This window comes from Papio anubis, chromosome 11 (assembly GCF_008728515.1).
Source record: "Papio anubis isolate 15944 chromosome 11, Panubis1.0, whole genome shotgun sequence".
In the NCBI taxonomy this organism is placed as follows: Eukaryota; Metazoa; Chordata; class Mammalia; order Primates; family Cercopithecidae; genus Papio; species Papio anubis.
In genome coordinates, this window is record NC_044986.1 from 6,890,139 (window position 1) to 6,914,762 (window position 24,624).

The 24,624-nt window shown below is 43.8% G+C and overlaps 1 protein-coding gene across 7 annotated transcripts in view; it reads left to right on the plus strand.

Moving 5' to 3' along the window:
• The window catches only part of C11H10orf90 (chromosome 11 C10orf90 homolog), a 244,148-nt gene extending 219,980 nt beyond the window's left edge, over window positions 1-24,168 (plus strand). For all 7 annotated transcript variants that reach the window (XM_021943836.2, XM_021943837.2, XM_017944432.3 and 4 more), the window contains 3 exons: window positions 19,312-19,375; window positions 23,069-23,168; window positions 23,257-24,168. In XM_021943836.2, coding sequence (XP_021799528.2) covers window positions 19,312-19,375; window positions 23,069-23,168; window positions 23,257-23,295 — 203 coding nt within the window. In that variant the 3' untranslated portion in view covers window positions 23,296-24,168. The remainder of the gene's footprint in view (window positions 1-19,311; window positions 19,376-23,068; window positions 23,169-23,256) is intronic.
• The last annotated feature ends 456 nt before the right edge of the window (window positions 24,169-24,624 follow it).

The window sequence follows — 24,624 nt, forward strand, 5'->3', positions numbered from 1 at the left end:
TCCTTGGTTTGTAGATACAGCACTACGGTCTCTGCCTCTGTCTCTACATGGCCGTCTTCCCTGCGTCTGTGTCTCTATGTTCAAATTTCCTTTCCTCATAAAGACGACGGTCACTGGATTAGGGCTACCCTCATCCAGTCAGACCTCATTTTAACTTGATTACCTCTGCAAAGACCCTATTTCTAAAGAGGTCACATTCAGAGTTATGGGGGATTAGGACTTAAACATATCTTTTTGTTGGGGAGACACCATTATACTCATTATATCATCCAACTGGTGTTTGCCCAAAACAAATATCCTTACAAGTTCACATTCCTTTAAATGAAAATCTTAAAATTGTATGTAATAAAAGGTAACCAGGCTCAGTTCAGAATGTTAACTAACTGAGTACCTTTTACTCCCCAAATTCCAAGACAGTCCTGGCAACCAGCATGCTCTCAAAGTGGGACTTGGCCAACATGGGTTTTATGGCCACCCTGACCATCCCTGTGGTATTTATGTGTTGATGAGAGCTTTACTTTGGGGTTTGTTTGTGTTAGGTCAGTGAAATCAGACAACCTCTGAAACCATAGCCTCATACAAGCTTGGGGAAGTGAGAAGAAATGTTTAAGGCCCTATTAAACAAGTCTGCAGTACACATCTTGTCTTCAGCCTGTCTGCTGGCAAGATGATAAAAGTAAAATGCAGATGTTTTTCTTACATGCTAAATTAGTTAATAAATCATATGCGTGAACGAGCTCTGGCTACAGCGTCAAGGCGCCTGCTAAAAAGAAGACTCCTGTTTGCTTTTGGTGCTGGGGTAGCTGCCTCTGATCGGGACTTGTCAAGCAGTCTTGGCTCAGGAGCAGAACCTGAAAGGTTCAGGTGGGAGCCTTGGCAGCTGACAATGCCAGAGAAGCCAGTCCCTGGACTTGCAGGGGATGACTATGGTAAGAACCAGGGAACCAGCTGAACTTTATGGTAGCTAGTGAATTCTGAGCACCTTTGAGGCCAGGGGAAGAGTGCTGCATGTGGGTGAGTGTTAATTAGGGTTAGGGCTCCTTGTTTGGAGGCAGGAAAATTTTCATGAACAACTGGGGACTCTAGAGGGACCAGGAAGTAGCAATGTCAAGGTCCTAGCTACAGTCCATAGCCTGTCTTGACTATCTTGTCACCTGTAGTTTGAACTCTCGAAGCCAATAAATACGATGCATAAGTCTCTCTCCTCACCCGGGAGCTACCTGGGCCACCTTCCCATGGCTCTAGCAGTGACAGAAGGAACTTCTTTGTCCATCTCTTCAGCATACCTTGTTTGAGAACCCATACAGTGCTAGGCACAGTCCCTAGACTGCCCACCTTGTGGGGAAGCAGGCGGGTGAAGAGGCAATGCTCATAGGATTCTCATAGTGCCACGAAAGGGGTTTGCTGAGGTTGTTGTGGAATCTCATAGATGGTAGCCTTGCTCTCACCCTGGGGAGGAAGGTTCCCGACGTGGGGGAGAACCATGCCAATGGGGCAGGGTGGGTGAGGAGGGGAATACACAGTGAAGAAAGGAGGCTGGGGATACGCAGTTTAGCTATGATTGGATGGTAAAATGGGGATGGGCGGGGAGGTGAAGGGGCCAAAGAGGAGCCCAGGGAAAGATGAACTGTAGATGTGGCTAAGTGTAACCTTATTCTGAGGTCAAAAGCAGGGCTGGGAACTAGTAGTGTAGCTTCAGGTACGACATGATGAGGGTGGGGTCTGGGCAGGGCAGTGGGATGAGGAAGGTGGTGGATGCCAGGGGTTCTCAGGTAGAGGGATCAGTGGGAGGTGGTGATTGTGAGATGTGGAGGACGGAGGCTGACACCCACGGACGCCAAGGGAAGGTGGCAGGAAAGCAAGTCTCTAACATTAGGAACACTCCAACCCAAGGGCCTCTCTCCTCCCCAAGTCAGGGCTCTACCTGTGCAATTCACCAGAGTTGCCTGGGAGCGATAAGCAAGGCTTCCCCATCATCACCACACAGCTCCTGGGGTCCCAAGTGGATTGGGTCGTGTTCAAAGGCTGGCCACAACCTGGAAATTAGTGTATTCCAGAACTTGTCATTGCTCTGCCTTACAGCTGAATCCAGAGCAGGATAGGCTAAAAATAAGTGTGAAGCATCAGGCACAGCCCCTGCAGGTTATAGTGGGGACAGTGCCTGCAAGTATTAGGGGGTATAGTCCCCGCAGGTGGGAGGAGTACAGCCCCTGCAGGTAGGGGACACAGCCTCTGTGGGCAGTAGAGGGCATAGGCCCTGCAGGCAGTAGGGGTACAGCTCCTATAGAGAGTAGGGGTAAACCATAGCTTCCAGGCAGTATGGGGTCAGCCTGTGCATAGGGGCACAGCCTTTGCAGATTGTAGAAGGTACAGCGCTTGTAGGTAGTCAAGGTACAACCTCTGCAGGTCATAGGAACAGGGTGCCTGCAAGTTGTAGAGAGTATCACTCCTGCAGGCAATAGGGGGTTCAGCATTTGTAGGTCATAGGGGGTACAGGCCCTGAAGGCAGTAGGGGTACAACTCCTACAGGTCATAGGGGTACAGTCTGCAAGTCATAGGGCTACATCTCCTGCAAGTCATATGGATACAGCCCCTGCAGGTCATAGGGGTACCTCCCCTGCAGGTAGTAGGGGGCAGAGCCACTGCAGGCAGTAAGGATACTGTCCCTGTGTTCATAGGGGGTACCATATCTGCAGATTGCAGGTGCTCAGTCACTGGCAGTCTTCACTGTGCCCTGTTGACACAATTGTGCCTGTATCCTGTGCCCACTGGAGCTCATCAAACTGACCCTAGCTATCTCCTTCCAGGCTGGGGGCCCAGCTTCAGAGCCTCCCTGGATTCCATCCCTTACCCCAAAACCCAGACCCCTCTCAGCCTGACTCTGCCCACTCTCACCCTTGCCAGTTGGTCTCACTTCTTGTCCTTCCTTCACTCCCAAAACATTCATGATCAGGGTTCCCAAACCACCGGAGAGAAGCCTCTGTCGCTCCTCCTCTCTGTGCTATAAAATCCTGCCTAACCTTGCAAGCGCCTCTCAAGTCCAGCCTTTTTATTCAACCCTTACCCCCAGACCCTTTCCTGTGCTTCCTGTAATACCTGAGCTGGGCTGTGGCGGCTTTCATCTCTCAGCTGAGAGCTTTGCTATGAATTACTGTTGCTGCCTGTACTCACTGCAGTTAACTCAGCCTGAGAGTGCTCAAACTCAGCCCATGTTGCCCCCTTCTGTTCTCAGCTCATTTCCTCCTCTGAGGACACCTGTCAGGGTCCTCCTCCATGGCTCTCTCAGTTTATCCCCTTAACTTTCGAATGTGTGGAAAACCCTTCAGGAACATCCCCTTCGTCCACAAAGCCCTCCTGACTCCCCTCCTGTTTTTCTGCCCTTCACTCCCTCTCCTCTCCTCTCACTCCCATTTGAACACTCTTGGCATCCTGGTATTCTTGCGTCCCTCCAGATCACCTGCCTTCTTCCCTTCTTCACTTTGGCTTAAGGTTGTGTGGTTGCATGGGAAAACCTTCTAGATTGTAAGAGCTGGTGGGCACACTCCACGCCAAATCACTGCGAGAGGCCCTGCTGCATCTAACACAACAGACAGAATTCATCCGAATTGCATTATCCACACTTCCCAAGGTGAGCCAAGTCAGAGCCATTCAAATCATGCACCGGTAGAGGAACGGAATTCTCTGGAAGGCACGGCAGAATTCCTTCTCCAACAAATCTTTCCCTGATGATTCTTGGTTGGAGCAAGTATTAAAATTAATTTGGACTCCTAGAGCATCTAGCCGAAGATACGACCCAGCAGATAGGAGACAACAGTGGAAGGTATCTCAGTAATAAAGATTTGCTCACTGAGCACAGGCCACACCATCCTTCCTGTTGCCTGGTCTGATCTCAAGGCTCTCATTCTCCATAAGGCCTTTAAATAAATATTTGGGGCTAGTTCTCCCGATTTTACTCACAAGAGAATTTTTAAATGGGCTTATCAGATAAAAATAAATTTTTACTTTATCAGTCTACAAAGAAAACAGGAAGTATGAATTACTGAAAAGACTGTTTCCCCAATTCAAAGACGTTCACTTGTACACTTTTATTATCGTCCTTCACAGACACTGTGAGGTTGTATGTTTTTATTAAGATGCTTGGGAAGAAAAGATCAATTTATGTCTATTGATTGGAAGTGGATTTAAAGGACAATTGTACTTACAATTAAAATAATGTAAAAACACTGAGTTTCCAAATGATAAGGAAAATGACTTTGTGAGGAGTTATATTTCCCAATTGCCTTGATTTTATTTTACAAGTGATTTCCCTTTATATTCCACAAAGCAGCTAAGTAATAAACCTTGCAGTGACACCATAGATATAAATCTACTTGGCAACTAGCATAAAGTTTATTAATAATCTACAAATCACCATATTTTATGGTTCTCTAAAAAATGCTGGGAAATCCTGGAATTGGAGCAAATGGTAAAGTTACACTATCAGACTTGTACTGGATATAGCTGTTTTATGGTGAGGTTGTGATTCAAGTCATTGTTAAAATTCCTTTAAATGAGCAGTTTAAACTTGTCATTAAAAAAACCAAATGCCCACATTTTGTTTTAACTTTAAGATTTAATTGACAAATAAAAGTTGTATGTATTTATGGTGAATGATATGACGTTTTGATATATGTATATATTGTGAAATGATTACATGCAGGTAACATATCCATCACCTTGCATACTTTTGGTGAGAACATTTAAGATCTATTAATACTACTCCCAGTAATTTTCACATATAAAAAAGCTTTATTATTAACTATAGTCATCATGCTCTACAATAGGTATCCAGAATTTACTCCTTCTGTTTAGCTGAAACTTTGTACCCTTTGACCAACATCTCCCAGATTCTCCCCTGCTAACACCTAGTAACCAACATTCTACTCTGCTTCTATGAATTTGATATTTTTAGATTTCACATATAAGTAGGATCATACAGTATTTGTCTTTCTGTTCCTGGTTTATTTCACTTAGCATAATGTCCCCCAGGTTCATCTCTGGTGTTGTGGATGACAGGATTTCCCTCTTCTTTAATGCTGTATAGTATTCCATTGTATGTGTATGTGTGTGTGTGTGTGTGTATATATCAATAGACTATGAGAAATTGTGTACATGTATATCATATATGTATGATGTATATATACATATATGTGTGTATATGTACACACATATGGAGAGAGAGATATATATATATCAAAAGACCAATCAATAGGCATAAATTGATATTTTCTTCCCAAGCATCTTAAAAAAACACGACACCTCACAGTGTCTGTGAAGGACAATAATTCACACACACACACATACACACACACTACATTTTCTTTATCCAAGAAAATGTTTCTTTGTTGACTTTCTGTCTTGATGACCTGTCTAATGCTGTCAGTGGAATATTGAAGTTCCCTACTATTATTGTGTTGCTGTCTATCTCATTTCTTAGGTCTATTAGTAATTGTTTTGTAAATTTGGGAGTTCCAGTGTTAGATGTATATATATTTAGGATTGTGATATTTTCCTAAAATTGGATAAGGCCTTTTATCATCATGTAATATACCTCTTTGTCTTTTTTAACTACTGTTGCTTTAAAGTTTGTTTTGTCTGATGTAAGAATAGCTACTCCTTCTTGCTTTTGGTGTCCATTTGCATGAAATGCCTTTTTCTACCTCTTTACTTGAAGTTTATGTGAGTCCTTATGTGTTAGGAGAGTTTCTTTAAGGCAGCAGATGGTTGGCTGGTGAATTCTTATCCATTCTATAGTTCTGTATCTTTTAAGTGCAGCATTTAGGCTATTTACATTTAATATTAGTATTGAGATGGGAGGTACCATTTTATTCATCGTGCTGTTTGTTGCCTATGTACCTTGCTTTTTGTTTTCTTTGTTTTTGCTTTTTAAATTGTATTTTTGTTTTATAGATCCTGTGAGATTTATGCTTTAAAGAGGTTCCGTTTTGATGTGTTTCCAGGATTTGTTTCATGATTTAGAGCTCCTTTTAGAGTTCTTGTAGTGGTGGCTTGGTAGCGGCAAATTCATATATAATGCTTAGTTTCACTGGATACAAAATTCTTGGCTGATAATTGTTTTATTTGAGGAGGCTGAAGATAGGGCCCCAATCCCTTCTAGGCTGTAGGGTTTCTGCTGAGAAATCTGCTATTAATCTGATAAATTTTCCTTTATAGGTTACCTGGTGCCTTTGTCTTAGAGTTCTTAAGATTCTTTCCTTCATCTTAACTTCACATAACCTGATGACAATGTGCCTAGGCTATGATCTTTTTGAGATGAATTTCCAGGAGTTCTTTGTGCTTCTTGCACTTGGATGTCTAGGCCTCTAGCAAGGCCAGGGAAGTTTTCCTCGATTATTCCCCCAATATGTTTTCCAAACTTTTAGATTTCTCTTCTTCCTCAGGAATGCTGATTATTCTTAGTTTTAGTCATTTAACATAATCCCAGACTTCTTGGAGGCTTTGTTTATATTTTTTTATTCTTACGTTTTTTGTCTTTGTTGGGTTGGGTTAATTCAATGACCTTGTCTCCAAGCTCTGAATTTCTTTTTTCTACTTGTTCAATTCTATTGCTGAGACTTTCCAGAGCATTTTGCATTTCTATAAGTGTGTTCACTGTTTCCTGAAGTATTGATTGTTTTTCTTTATGCTGTCTATTTCCTTGAATATTTCTCCCTTCACTTCTTATATCGTTTTTTGGGTTTCCTTACGTTGGGCTCCAGCTTTCTCTGGTGCCTCCCTGATTAACCTAATAACTAACCTCCTGAATTCTTTTTCGGATAAATCAGGTATTTCTTCTTGGTTTGGATCCTTTCCTGGTGAGCTAGTGTGATTTTTGGGGGGTGTTAAAGAGCCTCATATGTTTTGTCATATTACCAGAGTTCCTTCTCATTTGGGTAGGCTCTGTCAGAGGGAAGGTCTAGGGCTGAAGGCTGTTGTTCAGATTTTTCTGTCCCACAGGGTGTTCCCTTGATGTAGCACTCTTCCCTTTTCCTATGGATGTGGCTTCCTGAGAACTGAGCTGCAGTGATTGTCTTCTCTCTTCTGGGTCCAACCACCCAGCAGGTCTACCAGGCTCTGGGCTGGTACTGGGGGTTGTCTGCACAGAGTCCTGTGATGTTAACCATCTATGGGTCTTTCAGCCATGGATACCAGCACCTGTTTCAGTGAAGGTGGCAGGGGAATGAAATGGACTCTGTGAGGGTTCTTAACTTTGGTGGTTTAATGCTCTATTTTTGTGCTGTTTGGCCTCCTGCTGGGAGGTGGCACTTTCTGGAGAGCATCAGCTGTGGTAGTGTGGAGGGGAACCGGCAGTGGACAGGGCCCTAGAACTCCCAAGAGTATGTGCCCTTTGTGTTCGACACCAGCGTGGGTAGGGAAGGACCATCAGGTTGGGGCAGAGCTAGACATGTCTGAGCTCTGGCTCTTCTTTGGCAGGTCTTGCTGTGGCTGCTGTGGGGGATAGAGGGTGAGGTTCCCAGGTCAGTGGAATTATTTACCTAGGAGGATTATGGCTCCCTCTGCTGAGTCATGCAGGTTGTCGGGGAAGTGGGGGAAAGCCGGCAGTCACAGGTCTCCCCCAGCTCCCACGCAATCCAAAGGGCTGGTTGCACTCCGTAATAGCACCAAGTCTGTTTCCAGGCAGTGGGCAAGCAGGGCTAAGAACGTGCCCCAAGCTACTTTTCTCCCAGCTGTGAAAGAAAAAGGCTTTAGTTCTTCCCCTACCTGTGGAGTCTGCATGCAAGATTCATACCCTCCCCTGAGTTCTGGCCAGGAGGCTTCTTGACAGGTTCAAATTGTTACAGAGTTCAGCTGGAGGTTTCCTTCGTCTTGTGGCATTTTCCCTGAACCTCTGGCTGCCCTCCCAAAGGATTCCTGTGATGCCTGGCAGGAATGGCCTGCTTGGGGAACCAGAGAGCTCCAAGGGCCTTCCCTGCTGCTTCCTCTACCCCTGTATTTTGCTCGGCCCTTCTTAAACTTCTGTAATGCAAAAGTGAGCTCTTTTGATGCTGTTCTATAAATCCCATAAGCGTTCTTCATTCATTTTCATTCTTTTGTCTTTGACTAGATATTTTTAAATAACCTGTCTTCGAATTCACAGGCTCTTTCTTCTGCTTAATTTGTCTGTTAATGCCTTTTATTGACTTTTTAAATTTCATTCATTATATCCTTCAGTTTCAGAATTTCTATCTGGTTCTTTTTAATTATTTCAATCTCTCTGTTAAACTTCTCATTTTATTCATGTATTGTTTTCCTGAAGTCATTTTTTTTTCTGTGTTCTCTTATAGTTGGATGAGATTCCTTAAAACAATTATTTTGAATTCTTTGTCAGATGATGCATAGAGTTCCATTTCTTTGGGGTCAGTTACTAGACAATTATCACATTATTTTGTTGGCATTATGCTTGCTTGCTATTGTTTTTCTGTTTCTTTTTGCCTTGCAATGATGTCTGCACATTTGATGGAACAGTCACCTCTTCTAGGTTTTAAGTACTGGTTTCATTGGGGGGAAAAAAGTCATCCTTTTCAGGTAAGTGCAAGAACACTCGGTGGAGTGTGGCAGTTCTAGCTCTAGTGAGGGTGCAGTGGCATAGCTGTCAGCTGAGGTTGACAATTGCCAATATTGCAGATGTCTTCAGTGGCCAAGGCTGTGGTTGTCTACAGCAGCAGCAAGGGTTCTTAGGGCCTTCAATGGCAAAGGCTGCTGGGATCCTCCTGATAGCTTTTTCTACCATCAGGAATGTCATGGCCAAGGGGATTTCTCTTGAACTGGGTCTGGCTGTTAGGTGCACTCATGGTGATGTTGACACTGGTGTATGATGTATGGTACCAATGGAGTGGCCATGAAACCAGGGTCTGGGGCATGGGTACATATGGAGGGAACACAACTCCAGGGTCTGGGGCAGCAGTTGTATAGGTTCTCAGGCATTGGCACCCCCAATGCCATGTTGGTAATGGCACACACACATACTTTTAAGAGATGCCATGTGGCCTGATTGTGTATACCAGATATACACACACATACATCATACATATACACGTGTATACATATATACACACAGATTAAATTCTATGTAACAGGTACAAATAATTTTGAAAACTGAGAACTAGTTATAGCTGTTAATATCCTATAGTTGATCTCATTTTTCTTCTTGGTTTCCTCTAGCCAAATACTAACCACAATGCATTCCAGAGGAGAACCAGATCCTTCAGAGTCCTTTGAAAAATATGTTATTTGTTGTATACTGTATTATTTTAGAAGTGTGTAGTGCTCAGTGTATGTTAAAAGCTTTGATAAATCCTACAGAAAAAAAGTGTTTTTTATGCTTAAATTTGTTTAATCCTATTTTTCCTAAATTATTTTTTGGACCTTGAAATGTTTTTATCTAATTCTCAATAGTCTGCTTTGGAAACATTACTTTAGGAATCTACAGTGCTTTGCCAATGAAACCCCCACTGGAGTTTCAATTTGCCATTTTCCATAGAAATCTGGCACTGTGAGAAAGTGGTCTTACCCTCATTACCTGCATCCTTTATGTCAAGCAATTCCAGGAAGTGACGGCTGAGGGTCCTGGGGTTCCTCTGGGCAGTAGGGTTTGGTGCAGGTTTCCATCTGTGGCTAGCTTTGCCTCACTGGAAGCTTGCCTAACAATGCACCCTGCCTGGAGCTGTCTCTGTGTGTGTACCCTAGCATCTGTAACAATGCCACCATGCTGGTGCCCAGCACAAAGTCCTCTGGAAAAAGTGGAGTCAGTCACATTCCCATTAGAAAGTCTTCACAGATGTCATAGTGTGAAATAACCACAGAAAACAAGATCAAGGGGGAAGTCTCATCCATACCAATTATATGAGAGAATAGCTGCAAGAAGCAATAAACTGCCAGAGAACTAACTGCATAACAAGGGCACAGGCTGGCCTTCCACAGCATTGCCTTCACATGCAGCTACTTCAGACTATGGCTTCAGGGATCCTGCAGCTGGGGGCCTGTTTGTTGCCATGGTATGGAGAGGTTCTGTAAACATTCAGAGTAGAGTTCCCAGATTTCTCTAATGAAAATACAGGATGCCCAGTTAAAATTGCATTTCACATAAATAATGAAGCTTTTTTAGTATAAGTGTGTCCCAAATATTGTATGTCCCATATTTATGCTAAAACATACTTGTTGTGGATCTGAAATGCAAATTTAACTGGGCAGTCTTTATTTTATCTGGCAATATTTCCTCAAAGCCTCCAAACCCATGTAGGGACTTGGCTTTTTTCCTTCTCACTCTTACTACGTTCTACCAAGGTAACAGTGGTCCTGAAACCCAGGCAGGCTTCAGAATCACCCAGAAAACTGCTAAAGCCACAGACCGCCGGCCTAGCCACGGAATTTCTGATTTCGATGACCTGATATAGGGACCGAGTATTTGCATTTGTAACAAAGCTGCAGGTGATGTTGATGCAGCTGGTTCAGGGACTGGAAGGTAACTGGAAGCCACACAGATGTTGACGTTTATGTGATAATACAATCCCTCTTTTGAGAACTTCAACCTTATATCTTTTGTGGAGAATAAAAATCCCACTGGTTCCATCAGTACTCAACTCTCAGGTCTCTTGTCTACTTACTTTGAGAATAGAGGTAATTTACCTACCCACAAAACCCCTGTAAAGAGGAGAGAAGACTAGCTTGAGTGGGTTGCTGTAAGGATGAATCAAAACATGAATTTGGGGGATAGGTGCCCAGTAGAGAAAGGAACGCCGGGGGAATAGTGGTCGTTGGCATTGCCATTAGCTTCTTCATGGTTAATAGAGCACCTTCATATGGACCACTCCCAGCACAGTGGCTCATACCTATAATTACCAGCATTTTGGAAGGCTGAGGTGGGAGGACAGCTGAGGCCAGGAATTTAAGACCATCCTGGGCGACAAAAGACCATCCTGGGCAACCAAGTGAGACCCCATCTCTACAAAATACAAAACAAAAATAACAACAACAACAATAACAAAAACCCTGTTATTTAGGGGAGGCTGAAGTGGGAGGATCGCTTGAGCCTGGGAGGTCGAGGCTGCAGTAAGCCATGATTGTGCCACTGCACTCCACCCTGGGCAACAGAGTGAGACCCTGGCTCAAAAAAGAAAAGTTTTTAAAAAATGATTCTGCTCCCACAATGGGTGCAGAGGAACCAAATCTTAGCATAAGTATCTTGTCCCAAAGTACATAGCAAAGCAAAGGCCTAAGGTGACCCCAAGTTTTTAGACTTATACATGAGAAAGCTTTATCAGTTTATGGAGGCCCAGGCAAGCCAAAGATATCATCACATATATGTCATGAAAGTACGATGTTTAATTTTCTAATGCTCATTTTTTTTTTTTTTTTTTTTTTTTGTAAAAAGAAACTGAATTTCCTGTTGTGTTTAGTGAAAAGTCATTAAGAATTTGAGGGTCGGGCGCTGTACCTCAAGCCTGTAATCCCAGCATCTCTTTGGGAGGCTCAGGACGGCGGATCACGAGGTCAGGGAGATCGACCATCCTGGTTAACACGTGAAACCTCGCCTCTACTAAAAAATACAAAAATTAGCCGGCGAGGTGGCATAGCGCCCAGTAGTCCCAGCTACCGGGAGCAAGTGGGGCTGAGGCAGGGAGAATGGCGTGAACCCAGGAGGCAGAGCTTGCAGTGAGCTGGAGATCCTGGCCACTGCACTCCAGCCTGGATGCATGGTGAGCTTGGAAGACCGCCTCAAAAAAAAAAAAAAGAATTTGAATCACTGAATCCTAGAGACTGGGTGTAGTTGCCCATCTTTCAGCTGATTTCCTTTCAACTTCAACAGTGTGCTCATTGCAGAAAATAGTCTGTATCACTTTGTTAGCCACTGCTGAGCTCCCCTGGGAGGAAATGCATGTTTTGGGCAACTGACAGGAGTCCTCCACTGGGATTCATGTTGTAAGTTTCTGGTCTTGGGTAAGAATCTGGTTAGTTTGAGAGTCTCTGATCCTGTCAACATTGGGGCAAACTGAATTTGCACAGGTAGAGCTTGTTGTTCTGTGGGTCTTTGGCACCACGGGCAACCTGAATTAGGAGGTGATGTGTACCAGCCTTCCTTAGCAGTTCCTATAGCTTTTATGGGGAACCCTTTGTCTATTACTGGATCTCTTGTGGAGTAACCAGTCCATTAAAAAAATGTTAAGCACTGGATATCTTTTGGCCATAGGAATGGAGTGCGAATGGGAAAAAGCAAGGATATTAGGGACTGAGAAGAGACTTCCCTGTCCTCTAGGAGTTCATGTGCCACTTGCGGAGAGAGTTGGCCAGGCAGACAGCTGCAAACCACGTCTAGAATCATATAGGAGAAGACCCCTAGGGAGCCAGGAAGAGAAGGGGACTGAGTGCTTTTGGGTCCAAGAGGTAGAGCAACATGGGCTCAGGGAGTACATCAAGATTCCATTTCTCTCCCAAAATGTTTTTAATAGACATGGTCGACTTGGGGGGTCTGGGATCCTCCAGCTGGGGAAGCAAAGCTCTGGTCCTGGGCCTCATCTGCCATATTGCATCAGGGGTCTCTCCTTGGAAGATCTGGGGAGGCTTAGGGCTGCCAGTGTTCATGGGAGGACATTCTCTTCACCACCTCCCCACCAAGGGTGCAGACCCTTTATCAAATCCATCTAGTAGCTCCATAGCACCCTGTCTTTCCATGGAAGCTCCAAGATGGGACCCCATTCTGAGCTCAAACTCAAGGGTAAGTCTCTGTGTGCAAGAGAATGATCTACCCTTCCTTTACCAGGAAGCCCTATACACCTTGCTTCTCAAACTGAGTATGCAGAAGGAAATCAAATTTTTGGAGACTCTCTGGCTTATTTTTTATTTAATTTTATGTTCCTTCACCAGAAAGTTCTCAGAACCTATTGTCTTTCCAAATTGTTACATCAGCAGCTCTCTCACGTGTCTGGACAGTAATTGGCACATGGCATCACTTTCATACCAATACCAACCTCTGTGTGGCTTCCACTCACCTGACAGGGTTCTGAAACAAGCTGCCTGCCATGTGCACATGTCATTCAGCAGCAGGATTCCACAGAAGATTAGAAGTGATTTTAGAAACAGGATAATGTTTAGAAAATGAGAATCCAGCATAAGATTTTATCATGAGAGCACTTCAGAGCCAAACCACCTATGAGTCATTAACTCACCTTCATATGGTGTCACCTGTGCTGTTTAATTTCTGGAGGGCTAATTTGGTCCAAGATAGACCACTCTCCTATTGCCTACATCAAGAAAATTAGAGGGTCCACCATGGTGAGTCGAACAGAAATTATGTACAAGTTTAAACCCTGAGAACCTTGTATTTAAACCCTGAGAACCATGATGGAATTACTCTAACGGCCAGCGGCAGAGACCCAGTGGCTTTGAAACTGCATGATGCACAGCCTTGTGATCTTAGAATTTACAGTTGTTAGGGGTTCCCTTAAACACACCCATTTCCATTCTTTTGTGAAGGTCCAATCTTTAATACGAGATTCAGGGAGGTAGAGACTTGACGTCTATACTCCAGGCTGGCTTGTGGACTCCCTGCTGATTTCTCTCCAACAGGTATCTCTTGGTTTTGGTGTTTCTAAGATAGGGGAAGCAAATGTCTAAAACATCCTTCAAAGTGCTCGGGCTGACTTCAGAAAAGAGGCTTCTGGAGGGCATTGTCCTAATAAATCGTGTGAACTTGATTATCATTTAGATTACCTCTTCAGTAGGGAAAATAAAGTTTGCAACCAGAGCTGTAGATAAGGGCTCTGCAGGCAAGAAAAACAGCCCAGCCCCCTAAACAACCAATCATGCTGGTGGCAGGGTGATCTTTGCTGCCTTCTGGTGACATCGTCAACTGTCTGAATACTGAGGCCACTTGTCCTTGTGTATGTGTGTGTGCCTGTGTGTGCATACAGGTGATATGAGGATTACAATAAAAACCCACATGTGTTTATAGAGATTAATGGGATGTCTGGGCTTTGACCTTACCAGAGTAGTTCTCAGAAGCACCCAAATCTTGGTACCTGGTTGTGTGCTGACTTTGACACAGGCAAGGGCTTGAGGAAGTCTGGCCTTACCAAATTAAATTAGCAACAGACACTGTAGTTTGGATCCAATAATGAGGCAGATGCAAGACTTTTTGGGGAAAAAAGTATTTTCCAGAAATATAGAAATGGGCAATTTACCTTAGTAATTTTATCGGGGGGAACCCTCCTCTATTTGAATAATTCGAGGTAAACACAACTGCAGTCTCTTCCCTCCATATCAGTGAATTAGAACACATGAAACTTCAAGGAAAATCTGTAAGAGACCCATAAGCAGGCTGAAAATGGTTCTCACCTGCCACTGTAATTTTATGCAGGCAGAATTTCCATTAAGAGTAATTTCATAGATAAGATTTCTCTGTTTTTTTTTTTTTGTTTTTTTCAAACGAAGCTCATGCAGGATAGGTTTCCATTCCATGAAGTGAAATCCCTGTGGGTCATGCTGTACATGTCCTGAAGGCAATTGCACCAGGCCAGGGAAGATGGCAGTGTGCAGGTAGCCATGGGAGTCTTCTGCCCTGCACAGGAAGAAACTGAGTTGTGGGACGAGGAGAGATGAATCAAGGATGACTTATCTCTTGCTGCAAGCAGGTCCATGTGGCCCTGGGCCACCATTTTACCCACCCGCACCCACCACAGGCTATTGGGGAACATGCCTCTCTACTTCATGACCTAGCTCAACTGTCTCCTATTATGGCGTCTTCCCAGATGCCCCTCTTCCCTGGTGGACCTGACCACTCCCTTCTGAGGTCTCCCCTCACCCTGTGCAGACTGCTTTTGGCATCTAAAGGCCTTATTTACCTCATTCTCATCCTGGGCTCGGAGCTCTTAGTTTTATTTATCTTTGTGTCCCTATCGCTTAGCACCCAGGAGATAAAAACTTAACAATGGTCAAATGAATGGGTTGCTTAAACCCAAAGCCTGGGAGTCACCCTTGATTCATCTCTCCTGGCCCCTACAACTCAGTTTCTAACTGTATAGGGTAGAACAGTCCCATGGCTACCTGCACGCTGCCATCTTTCCCCACCTGGCTGCAATTGCCTGACCTGTCTCACTGCTGCCATTTTTGCATCTCTGCGGTCATCTTTTAGCAATAAAAATCAGATCTCATGTTTAAAACTCCACGCAGCTCTGCATCTCTCTTACTCTGGAGGCAAACTCCTTAACAGGCTTGCAAAGCTCCTTAAATAGGTTTGCAAAGCCCAGCATGGGTGGTTTTCAATTCTAGGGCATATTGGAGTCATCTGGAGATTTGGTTGAGATTCCAATGCCAACACACAGGAATCTTTGCCAAATCCCCAGGAAGTTGTAAGGCATCACCTGGGTGGAGAACCAAAGTAATCTTAGCTCTCGCCTCTGCACACTCCCTCCCCACACAGTCACAATGACCCACTTTCAGTTCCTGCTGCAGAAGCTCACTGTGCCCTTCTCCCAGATCCTCCCACAGTTGACTCTTGTGGTCATTCAGGTCTTGGTTTAAAGATCTCCTCCCCCATAGGGACTTCTTGCCTCTCCAGTGCCCCTTTGATAAATGGTGGCATTTCATTTTCACCAGAGCATTTGCCGGATACTTTAGCTGGTTTGTGACTTGTCCAGCTTCTCCTGAAACAAATGAAATCTCATGAAGGGAGGATCTTATCTGTTATTTTTGTTTCTGAGCATCCCCTACCAACATAACTGCTCGTTAAATGTAGAAGGAAGGAGAAAGGCATATCTAAGAAATGAATTTTGGATTGGTTTTGGGAAATGGAGGAGCGCTTGGTCAGGGCTCCCGAAACACAGTTTCTGCAACCACGAGCCACTTCCTCTCTCAACGTGCCCAAAGCTTCTCCAGTGAGTTGTGTTCCTTTCACTCAAGTGAGATTGGGAGCTGTTTGCAATGCACTTGCCCTATTTCAAACCACTTCCTCACGTCTCTTTCCTCTAGGCTAGGAAAGATCCTGCTATTTATCAGATGAGCTTGGGAACCATTAGGAAAACTCCAAGTCAGCAGCAATCAACTTGCAAATACTTTCTGGGGGTGTGGGTTGAGGTCACCAGCAGGGGAAGCCCCTTTGGACACAGTCCTGCTTATTTTGCACCTAACATAGGCTGCTGGGCCCAGAATCAAAAGTTCTGCATGGCACAGCAGGCTGAGCCAAGTTGAGGAAACACAACACTGGAGGTGTCAGAGAGCTCACATTTGCTTTTGTTTCCTCTTGGGAATCAAACCAAAGCTTAATTGTGGTATCAGGTGTTCTAAAGAAACAAACTGAAAAAAAAAAAAAAAAAAATCTCGCTTTCCAGAGTAGACCACATACAGTTGAACCAAGATGATCAAAATCTTACAAATGGTATTTGTAATGTTTTTAATCTCCTCAGGACACCATCTGTCTACCCTGGTCTCACCCTACTCTTGAGTAGCCCATGAGGATTGCTAAGCTGGACTTGAATCTAATTCTTTGTACAAGGTTTCTTTTCCCTAAGTAGAATAAGTGACTGTCAAGAGTCACATATTTGCTTGCCCAAGGGCCTGACTGACTGAAGCTGACATTTCCTTTTTTCTTGGAAATGCCATTGGGATGTTTCTGCGACCCTTGGCTCCGACCTGGTGCTGCCTGGATCAGGGACCACTGGGTACTGGGAGGTATCTTGGCCCATTGCAGTCTCCATGGTGATGTTATTTTCTCACTGCTTCTTCTTGCAAATTGCTCTAGGGAAAGCTGGGATATTTCCTTGTCCTTAGAGGCCTCATACCTAGTGTAGGGATTTTTCTATGGGTGGGGTGACCTTGCACCCTGGCACTTCTCTCTAGAAGACCATGATTCTGTTGCTAAAAAGAAGCATTCAAAGTCATTGTTCTCCATAAAGTAAGTTAGGTGTTAACACTGTACTTCACACCCTTATTTAATTTGTCAAGATCAACTCTGTTTTTGGTCAGTTGTCAATACAGCCACTTAGTTGGAAATATTCTGATTTCTTTTTCTTGTTTCTCCTTTGAGTCTTGTCTTTGAAGTTAAGTGATGGTGCCATATTCTTTTTCATGTTTGAATAACCAGATGGGACAAGCTCAGCCACTGTGTTGTTTTCCATATTGTAAGTCAGTAGCCGTGTTGTCTTTCTCCAGAGAGGAAGAAATTTCTTAGGCTCCTTGGCTCTATCCCACCTTCTTAGATATTCCTAGAAAATTCTGTCTATTCTCAAGCCTGAGAAATATTTGGTTGCTCCACTGGATTGATGAGCAAAGGGACAGGCCCGGGTTGGAGGAGATGAATAGAAACAGACCCAGGACTTCACTGGGGATCGCAGGAGGCCCACTCCAACTCTGATGCTTGGCAAGGGGCCAAGTTGCCTGTCTGCTTCTGCTGAATGAGCAGGTTGCTGCCCAGGTGTTTTAGGAAGCATGGCAGTTGCTCAAACACACCTCCATGCAACAAGCGCCCCAGGAGCATTTACATATGCGAGACTCTTTGTTAATCTACACGGCTGAGTGTCTCATGGAAATTTGAGTTATTGGAACAGGCCTTTTTCAACTTTTGCAAAAGGATATATACTTTTTTTTTTTTTAACACACACCACTTTTAAGTGTGCCATCTATGAACATCATTATGATTAGTAATATGTACTTAGAATGAAAAAATCCCAGTCTCATAGTGATTTTTAGCTACTGTGTACTTTCTTAAAGGATACTGAGCATACATGATCATTATGTTGTGGTTCATTACCTTTCCCCTCATTAGGAAGAGGACAAGGTGGTCTTCATCTTGCAGAGGCTGAGCAACCCTGAGACAGGGCTAAAGACAAGAGTGACACCTCCTTCTTGCAAAATGCCCTAGGGGTAGGTGGGGGATTTCCTTGTCCTTAGAGGCCTCACAGACCTAGTGTAGGGATTTTTCTATGGGTGGAATGACCTTGCACTCTGGCACTTTTCTCAGAAAACCATGACTCTGTTGCTAAAGGAAGTATTGGGGGAACCCGCCCCCAATATTTCAATGTAGGTTCTTTTATTTTCCATAAGTGTTGGCCAGCTGAGAAATTATAAAGAGAGGCATTTTACAGCTGGGCCTCCGGGGGTGACATCACATATCGGTAGGACTGTGATGCCCACCGGAGTCTCAGACCAGCAAGTTTTCATTAAGGGTTTTAAAAGGGGAGGGGGTGTAAGAACAGGGAATAGGTACAAAGATCACATGCTTCAAAGGGCAAAAAGCAGAACTACTAATAAGGGTCTAACAAAGATCACATGCTCCTGAGGGAACAGGATAAAGGGCAAAAACAGAACCACTGATAAGGGTCTATGTTTAGTGGTGCACGTATTGTCTTGATAAACAGCTTAAACAACAGAAAACAGGGTTTGAGAGCAGAGAACCAATCTGACCACAAATTTACCAGGGCGGAGTTTTTCTCCACCCTAGTAAGCCTGAGGGCACTGCAGGAGACCAGGGCGTATCTCAGCCCTTATCTGAACCGCATAAGACAGACATTCCCAGAGCAGCCGTTTATAGACCTCCCCCCAAGAATGCATTCCTTCCCCAGGGTATTAATATTAATATGCCTTGCTAGGAAAAGAATTTAGCGATATCTTCCCTACTTGGACGTCCGTTTATAGGCTCTCTGCAAGAAGAAAAATATGGCTGTTTTTGCCCGACCCTGCAGGCCGTCAGACCTTATGGTTGGCTTCCCTTGTTCCCTAAAAATCGCTGTTATTCTGTTCTTTTTCAAGGTGACCAGATTTCATATTGTTCAAACACACATGTTTTACAATCATTTTGTACAGTTAACACAGTTATCACAGTGGTCCTGAGGTGACGTACATCCTCAGCTTACGAAGATAACAGGATTAAGAGATTAAAGACAGGCATAAGAAATTATAAAAGTATTATTTGGGAACTGATACATGTCCATGAAATCTTCACAATTTATGTTCCTCTGCTGTGGCTCCAGCCAGTCCCTCTGTTCGGGGTCCCTGACTTCCTGCAACAAGGAAGCATTCAAAGGTGTTGCTCTCCATAAAGTAGGTTAGATGCTAACATTGTACTTCATGTCCTTATTTAACTATTGTCAAGACCAACCCTGTTGTTGGCCATTGTCAATACAACCACTTATGGTGTATCAGTCTCTACTGAGTTCTGCTTAGACTCAGGATATGGATTAGAATAAGGATCAATTAACAGATTATGAACTAACCATAATGTTTCTCTAGAAATGTGCAAGATTCTATACCTTCTGAACTTAATTCTCTTTCTATTTTTTCCAGATAACTTGTTCAAACCCAAAGAACGGTGCATTTCAGAGAAGGAGATGCATATGCGATCTAAGAGGTACCTGGCTATTGTATAGTGTTTAAAGAAGTTGGTGGGGCAAGTGGGGTGGTTTGAAGGCTTCAGGTGCCCTCCAGTGGGACCACTGCTTGTAGGCCCATGTTTAAGGTCTGAGGTCTTTTTGGCTGCAGACCTGAAAAAACGGCTAAAATAAGTATGGTAGTTGAAGTGTGCTTTTGAATGTTAATGCTGCTCTTGGAAAAACCTTAGGAAAGTGATAGGTCTTGGATTCTGAACCAGTCCAGTAATTGGTCTCTAAGAGATTCCCAGACTCTGAGCTGGAACTCCTGCACATTTGTATTGTCGCTCTGGGCAGGAGCTATTTGTCACTGCACCTTTGAAGGTAATTTTATGAGGGCGAGAGAAGCTATTTCTCCTAAGGGTCCGGACTGTAGCAGGGACTGAAGGAAAGGATCCAACCTTGGAGGCAGATGGCACATGGGAGCCAGTAGAGCCTCAGAGGGGCCACGAGCTAGGTTTCCTGGTGCTGTCTCCAGCAGACCTGGTGGCCACGCTGCCGGCACATCCTCCTCATTCTGCTTGCCTGGTGCCTGTTCAAGACTCCCACTAATTCTCACCAATCTGGTGCACACAAAGGCTGCCATTCTTTCTGAGATCTGGCCTCTTAACCAAAATATAATAGCTCGGCAGTGTTGGCCAAGTTCATGCAAGTAAAATGTCATTAGTTTATAATAAAGTACTTAGCACAGGGAGGAATTATAATAAGTAAATCAAATTGATAGCACACTTAAAGAAACCATTGAAATAGGAAGAATACTTTTCTCCCCACTTCAGGCATACAATTTCTGCTTTTACCATGATTATATTGTTTCCATGGTGATTAGGTAACTTTGATCATTTATTGGAAGGCTCTTTGTAAATAAGGAAGTGAAAACGAGGAAAAGGGAGACTGTCCCATTAAATACTGGATTCGTAGCATTCTAATTGGGGTTTTTAAAGGGCCACTGGGCTTTAAGACTTGCTATTTCAGAAGTGCAAAGTTACATATGCCTCATGCCAGAACCGTTCCCTTTTCAATTTACAGAAAAATTTCAGCCAAATCCTCCCCTCCCAGTCCCCAAACCCTAAGCCACCATTACGGAGCCTTGCAAACTAAGCAATTAAAATAATAGATCTCAAAGTAGCATGAGTAGTCAGAGAGTATTGCCCTATCATTTTACTGAAGAGGAAACTGAGGCTCAAAGAGAACAATTGAGCTAGGTGACGTTTCATGTCGAGTAACTGGCTTCCCCCAGCTGGTCTCCTCTGGTGGACTTAGCAGCTGGGTTTACACTTTGCTCTGTGGATTATACTTTGGGTGGGCTCTGACTCTGGCTCACCCACAGAATCACCTGGAGCTTTCTTTTCTTTGTATTGTTTGCTATTAATTATATTGTTAAATTACATTTTTATTTTAAAAATGCAAACAATGCAGATAAAGCTAAAGTCCCCTCATGACCAGCAGTTCCCCTCCCTGTTCCCAGCCCACTTTCCCTGTCCCAGTCTCAGCTCCTCAGACACCCACAGTGATATCTCCTGTGTATCCTGTCAGGCCTTTCTCTTTGCCTTAAAGTAGACTTTTACTTGTGCATATACAGTCATGTGATTTTTAACCATGAATGGTATCATACTACACACTATCTCTTGGTAGCTTGTTTTTTCACTTTATGTCTGTGAACCCCTTCTGTGACGAATAGGTAGATTATTTTCCTTGTTGGTTTTGACTGTCTACAGAGTGGTCCATTGCATAGATGGACCATGATTTATTTGGAAAGTTCTTTTAAGAAAATACTGAATCAGAAGTAACAGAGGTGGGATCTAGGAGCCTTTATTTTACACTTCCCAGATATATTAGTCAGGGATCCCCAGCGGGATAGAACTAATAGGATATATGTATATAAAAGGGAGTTGATTAGGGAGAATTGACTCACACGATCACAAGGCAAAGTCCCACAATATGCACGCTGGGGAAGAGAGAAGCCAGTAGTGGCTCAGTCCAAGTCCACAAGCCTCAAAACCAGAGAAACCAAAAGTGTAGGCTTCAGTCTGTGGCTGAAGGCCCAAGAGCCCCCTGGTGCAAGCCCAAGAGTCCAAAGGCTGAAGAATCTGGAGTCTGATGTCCAAGGGCAGGAGGGGCCAGAGGAGGAGCATCTAGCATGGAAAAAGAAGGAAGCCAGAAGACCCAGCAAGCAAGGTTATCCTGCCTTCTTCCTCCTGCTTTGTTCCAGCCACGCTGGCAGCTGATTAGATGGTGCCCACCCACACTCAATGTGGGTCTTCCGTTTCCAGTGCACCAACCCAAATGCCAATCTCCTCTGGCAACACCCTCACAGACATACCCAGAAACAAGATTTTATCAACCATCCAGGCATCCTTCAATCCAATCAAGTTGGCACCTAATATTAACCACTCTGCCAGGTGATTGAGATGGTCAGTATCAGAAAGATCAGTCTATATGGATCTGAGGAAATTCCCACTGCAGAGCTTTGAGATATCTTTGCTTTCTAACTGACTCTTTAACAGTTTTCTCTCCTAGTCCTTCCTAGAATCACTCCCGAATGTGGCAATTATGTGTTCATTTTTTCATTCATTCATTCAACCCATGTTGATGCCTACAGAGTGCTAGGCACAAGCATTTCCGGGATCTCACGAGTAGCTTCATGCCATATTATGGTTGGGTGACAGGGTTGTGTAGAAAGAGTCAAACAGACCAAGGTTCGAATCCCAGCCCACCACAAGCCAGCCAAGGGACTGATACAAACCTCCTGATCTTAGTGGAGCTTGGGTTTCTCATTTATATAACAGTGGGACACTATATGCCTCTTCCAACTGTAGTGAATATGACAAGAAATAATTCATGTCAAGCAATTCAAGCCTAGTGTCCAATACCTAAGATGTCTTCTGCAAAGACAGTCATCATCATTTTTCTACATTGTCCTTATTATTTTAATGGTGGAATATCTTCCCTATATCGTATCTGGCTTCCAAACACGAGAGAAAGATGTTTTAGCCGAGCGCCACATGTACAGCAATCCAAATGCTCAGGCTACAGGGACTCCACTGTGTCTGTGGATTATAATGAAATATTAATTGGCATCAGTCCATGAAGTTTCTGTTAGAAAGTAGGAAAGAAGTGTCCAGAGGAAGATCCCTTGGGCCCTTAATTCAAAGTGCAATAGGTTGAGAGGTAAAAACACACACACTTATATGTGTTTTATTACAGTATTATAATTCCTGCTACTTCTATTTATTTGCTGTTCTTTTTCTAAGTCACAGGAAGGCAAACATTGAGTGGTAAGAAGGTATTTGGAAACAAGTTTACAATCAGAATACTAAAGGAGTAGGTTTAGAATCCTTCATTTTATGATTAATTTGTTAATTATCACAGAGAATGGAGGGACAAAAACAATGACTCTAAATAAGCAACTGGCCCCTCCAGCTTTGCTACTGGTGGGACTCTGCCTGTTTCGTTGACCCAGGTAGCACTGGACAAGGTGCCATCCCCTGCCATGCAGCGGGTTCTGGGTATGGTCAGGGAAGCCCTTCGTCCTGGCATCCTACAGTTGTGAGCTAGTCCATAAGCAGAAATCTTCTCTTTGAAATGTAAGAGCCTGCCATCAGGACAGGATGCAGCCCCACGGCAGGAGCGCGCTGTCAAGCTACCATTCCAAATGTGTTCTGAATCTGTTTCAGAATCTATAATAACTTGCCGGAAGTTAAAAAGAAAAAAGAAGAACAAAGGAAAAGGGTGATCTTACAAAGTAACAGACTCCGTGCCGAAGTCTTCAAAAAGGTAATGGCCTCGTCACCAGCAGGTGTGATGTGTGTGGCGCACAGATGCTGAATCTGAACTTGACATCTTTGTTTCCCTTTTCCTCTAGCAATTACTGGACCAGCTCCTTCAAAGGAATGCGGTCTAACCGCAGGCTGCCCTGCTGACCACACTACCTGGACCTGGGAGGACTTCAAATGCTGGATAAGCCATTAAACTTAGCAATATCTTCATGATGGGAAAACACTTATTTTACCTTTGATTTTTTTTTTTTCCATAAAGGAAAATGTCACTTCCTGAATTACTGACCCAAGCCAAACAGAAACAATAACACTTGAGGAAATAGGTCAACAATCTGTTGTGGGGAAACCACCTCCATGTAACCCACTAGATACAGTCCCCTTCACGTTTTTGCTTCTGAGTTGTACCTTTTGCTTCTGATTTGTTCTCCCCTGCTGTTTCCTGCCCATCAGAGAGGCCTTATACAAGCAAGTTTGCTTACATCCCTGGGGAATATTTTACATCAAACTTTTGGGATCCAAATCCGTCTCCTTTTAAATTTTAATACCAACACCTGCCAGTTATGCAAATGCCAAAATGTGGGTCATCATATAGTATATTTTTAAACTTTCTGAACACGTATACCACCAATGCTAGAGGCTGACTTGGAAACCAGTGGGTACAATGCCCGAGGCTGTGGAACAATCAGCCCATCTCTTTGTGACCTGAAGCAGTCAGAGTGGCCCTCAGTCACCCCGCCCCCAGCACCGTTCCTCACCAAGGGGAAAAGAATCCATTGCTATGGAAGCTCTGGTGTAACTTCAGTGTTTTCTGCAACACTCCTCCTGCCCCACCCCGTAAAAAAAGTTGTTTTGTTAAGAAATAGCCTAATGGTCCAGCTTTGCTGTCTGTTCTTCCAAATGTTTATAATACACATTATTTATAAATATGTGTGTTTGGGAAGCTAAGAACAAGCTAGTTTTTACAACACAAATGGAAATAAATGCAGTTATTATAAAAATTCAAGTATTTCTCTGTTATATATTCTGTTATGAAGTAGGTGGCCAGGATAGATAACATAAGGTATAAAATGCTGCCCAAGACCCAGCAGGCACTACTGACCTGCTCCACATCCTCTTCTGCCTCTGACCACCATGGAAGTCCTTGTGATTCTAGATGCTCCAGTGGCTAATGTTGCCTCCTAGACAACTGGTAAGAGAAAACCTGGTAAAACCATCGAGAGCAAGATTTAGGATCCTTCAGACTCTAAATCTTACTAGGATTCTCCCTGGGAATGAAACAAAAGGTTTGGGGATGAAGCAGGAGCTTGGTGATACCTCTGTCCCTTCCCTGAAGTTGTCACCCTTCCTTCCTTCCTCCTGCTGCTGTACATACTGTCCCTTCTTTCTGAAATGCCTTTCTTTTACACATCTGCTGCAAACTGTTGAAAACTCCACCCTGGGGTTCTCTCCTGACA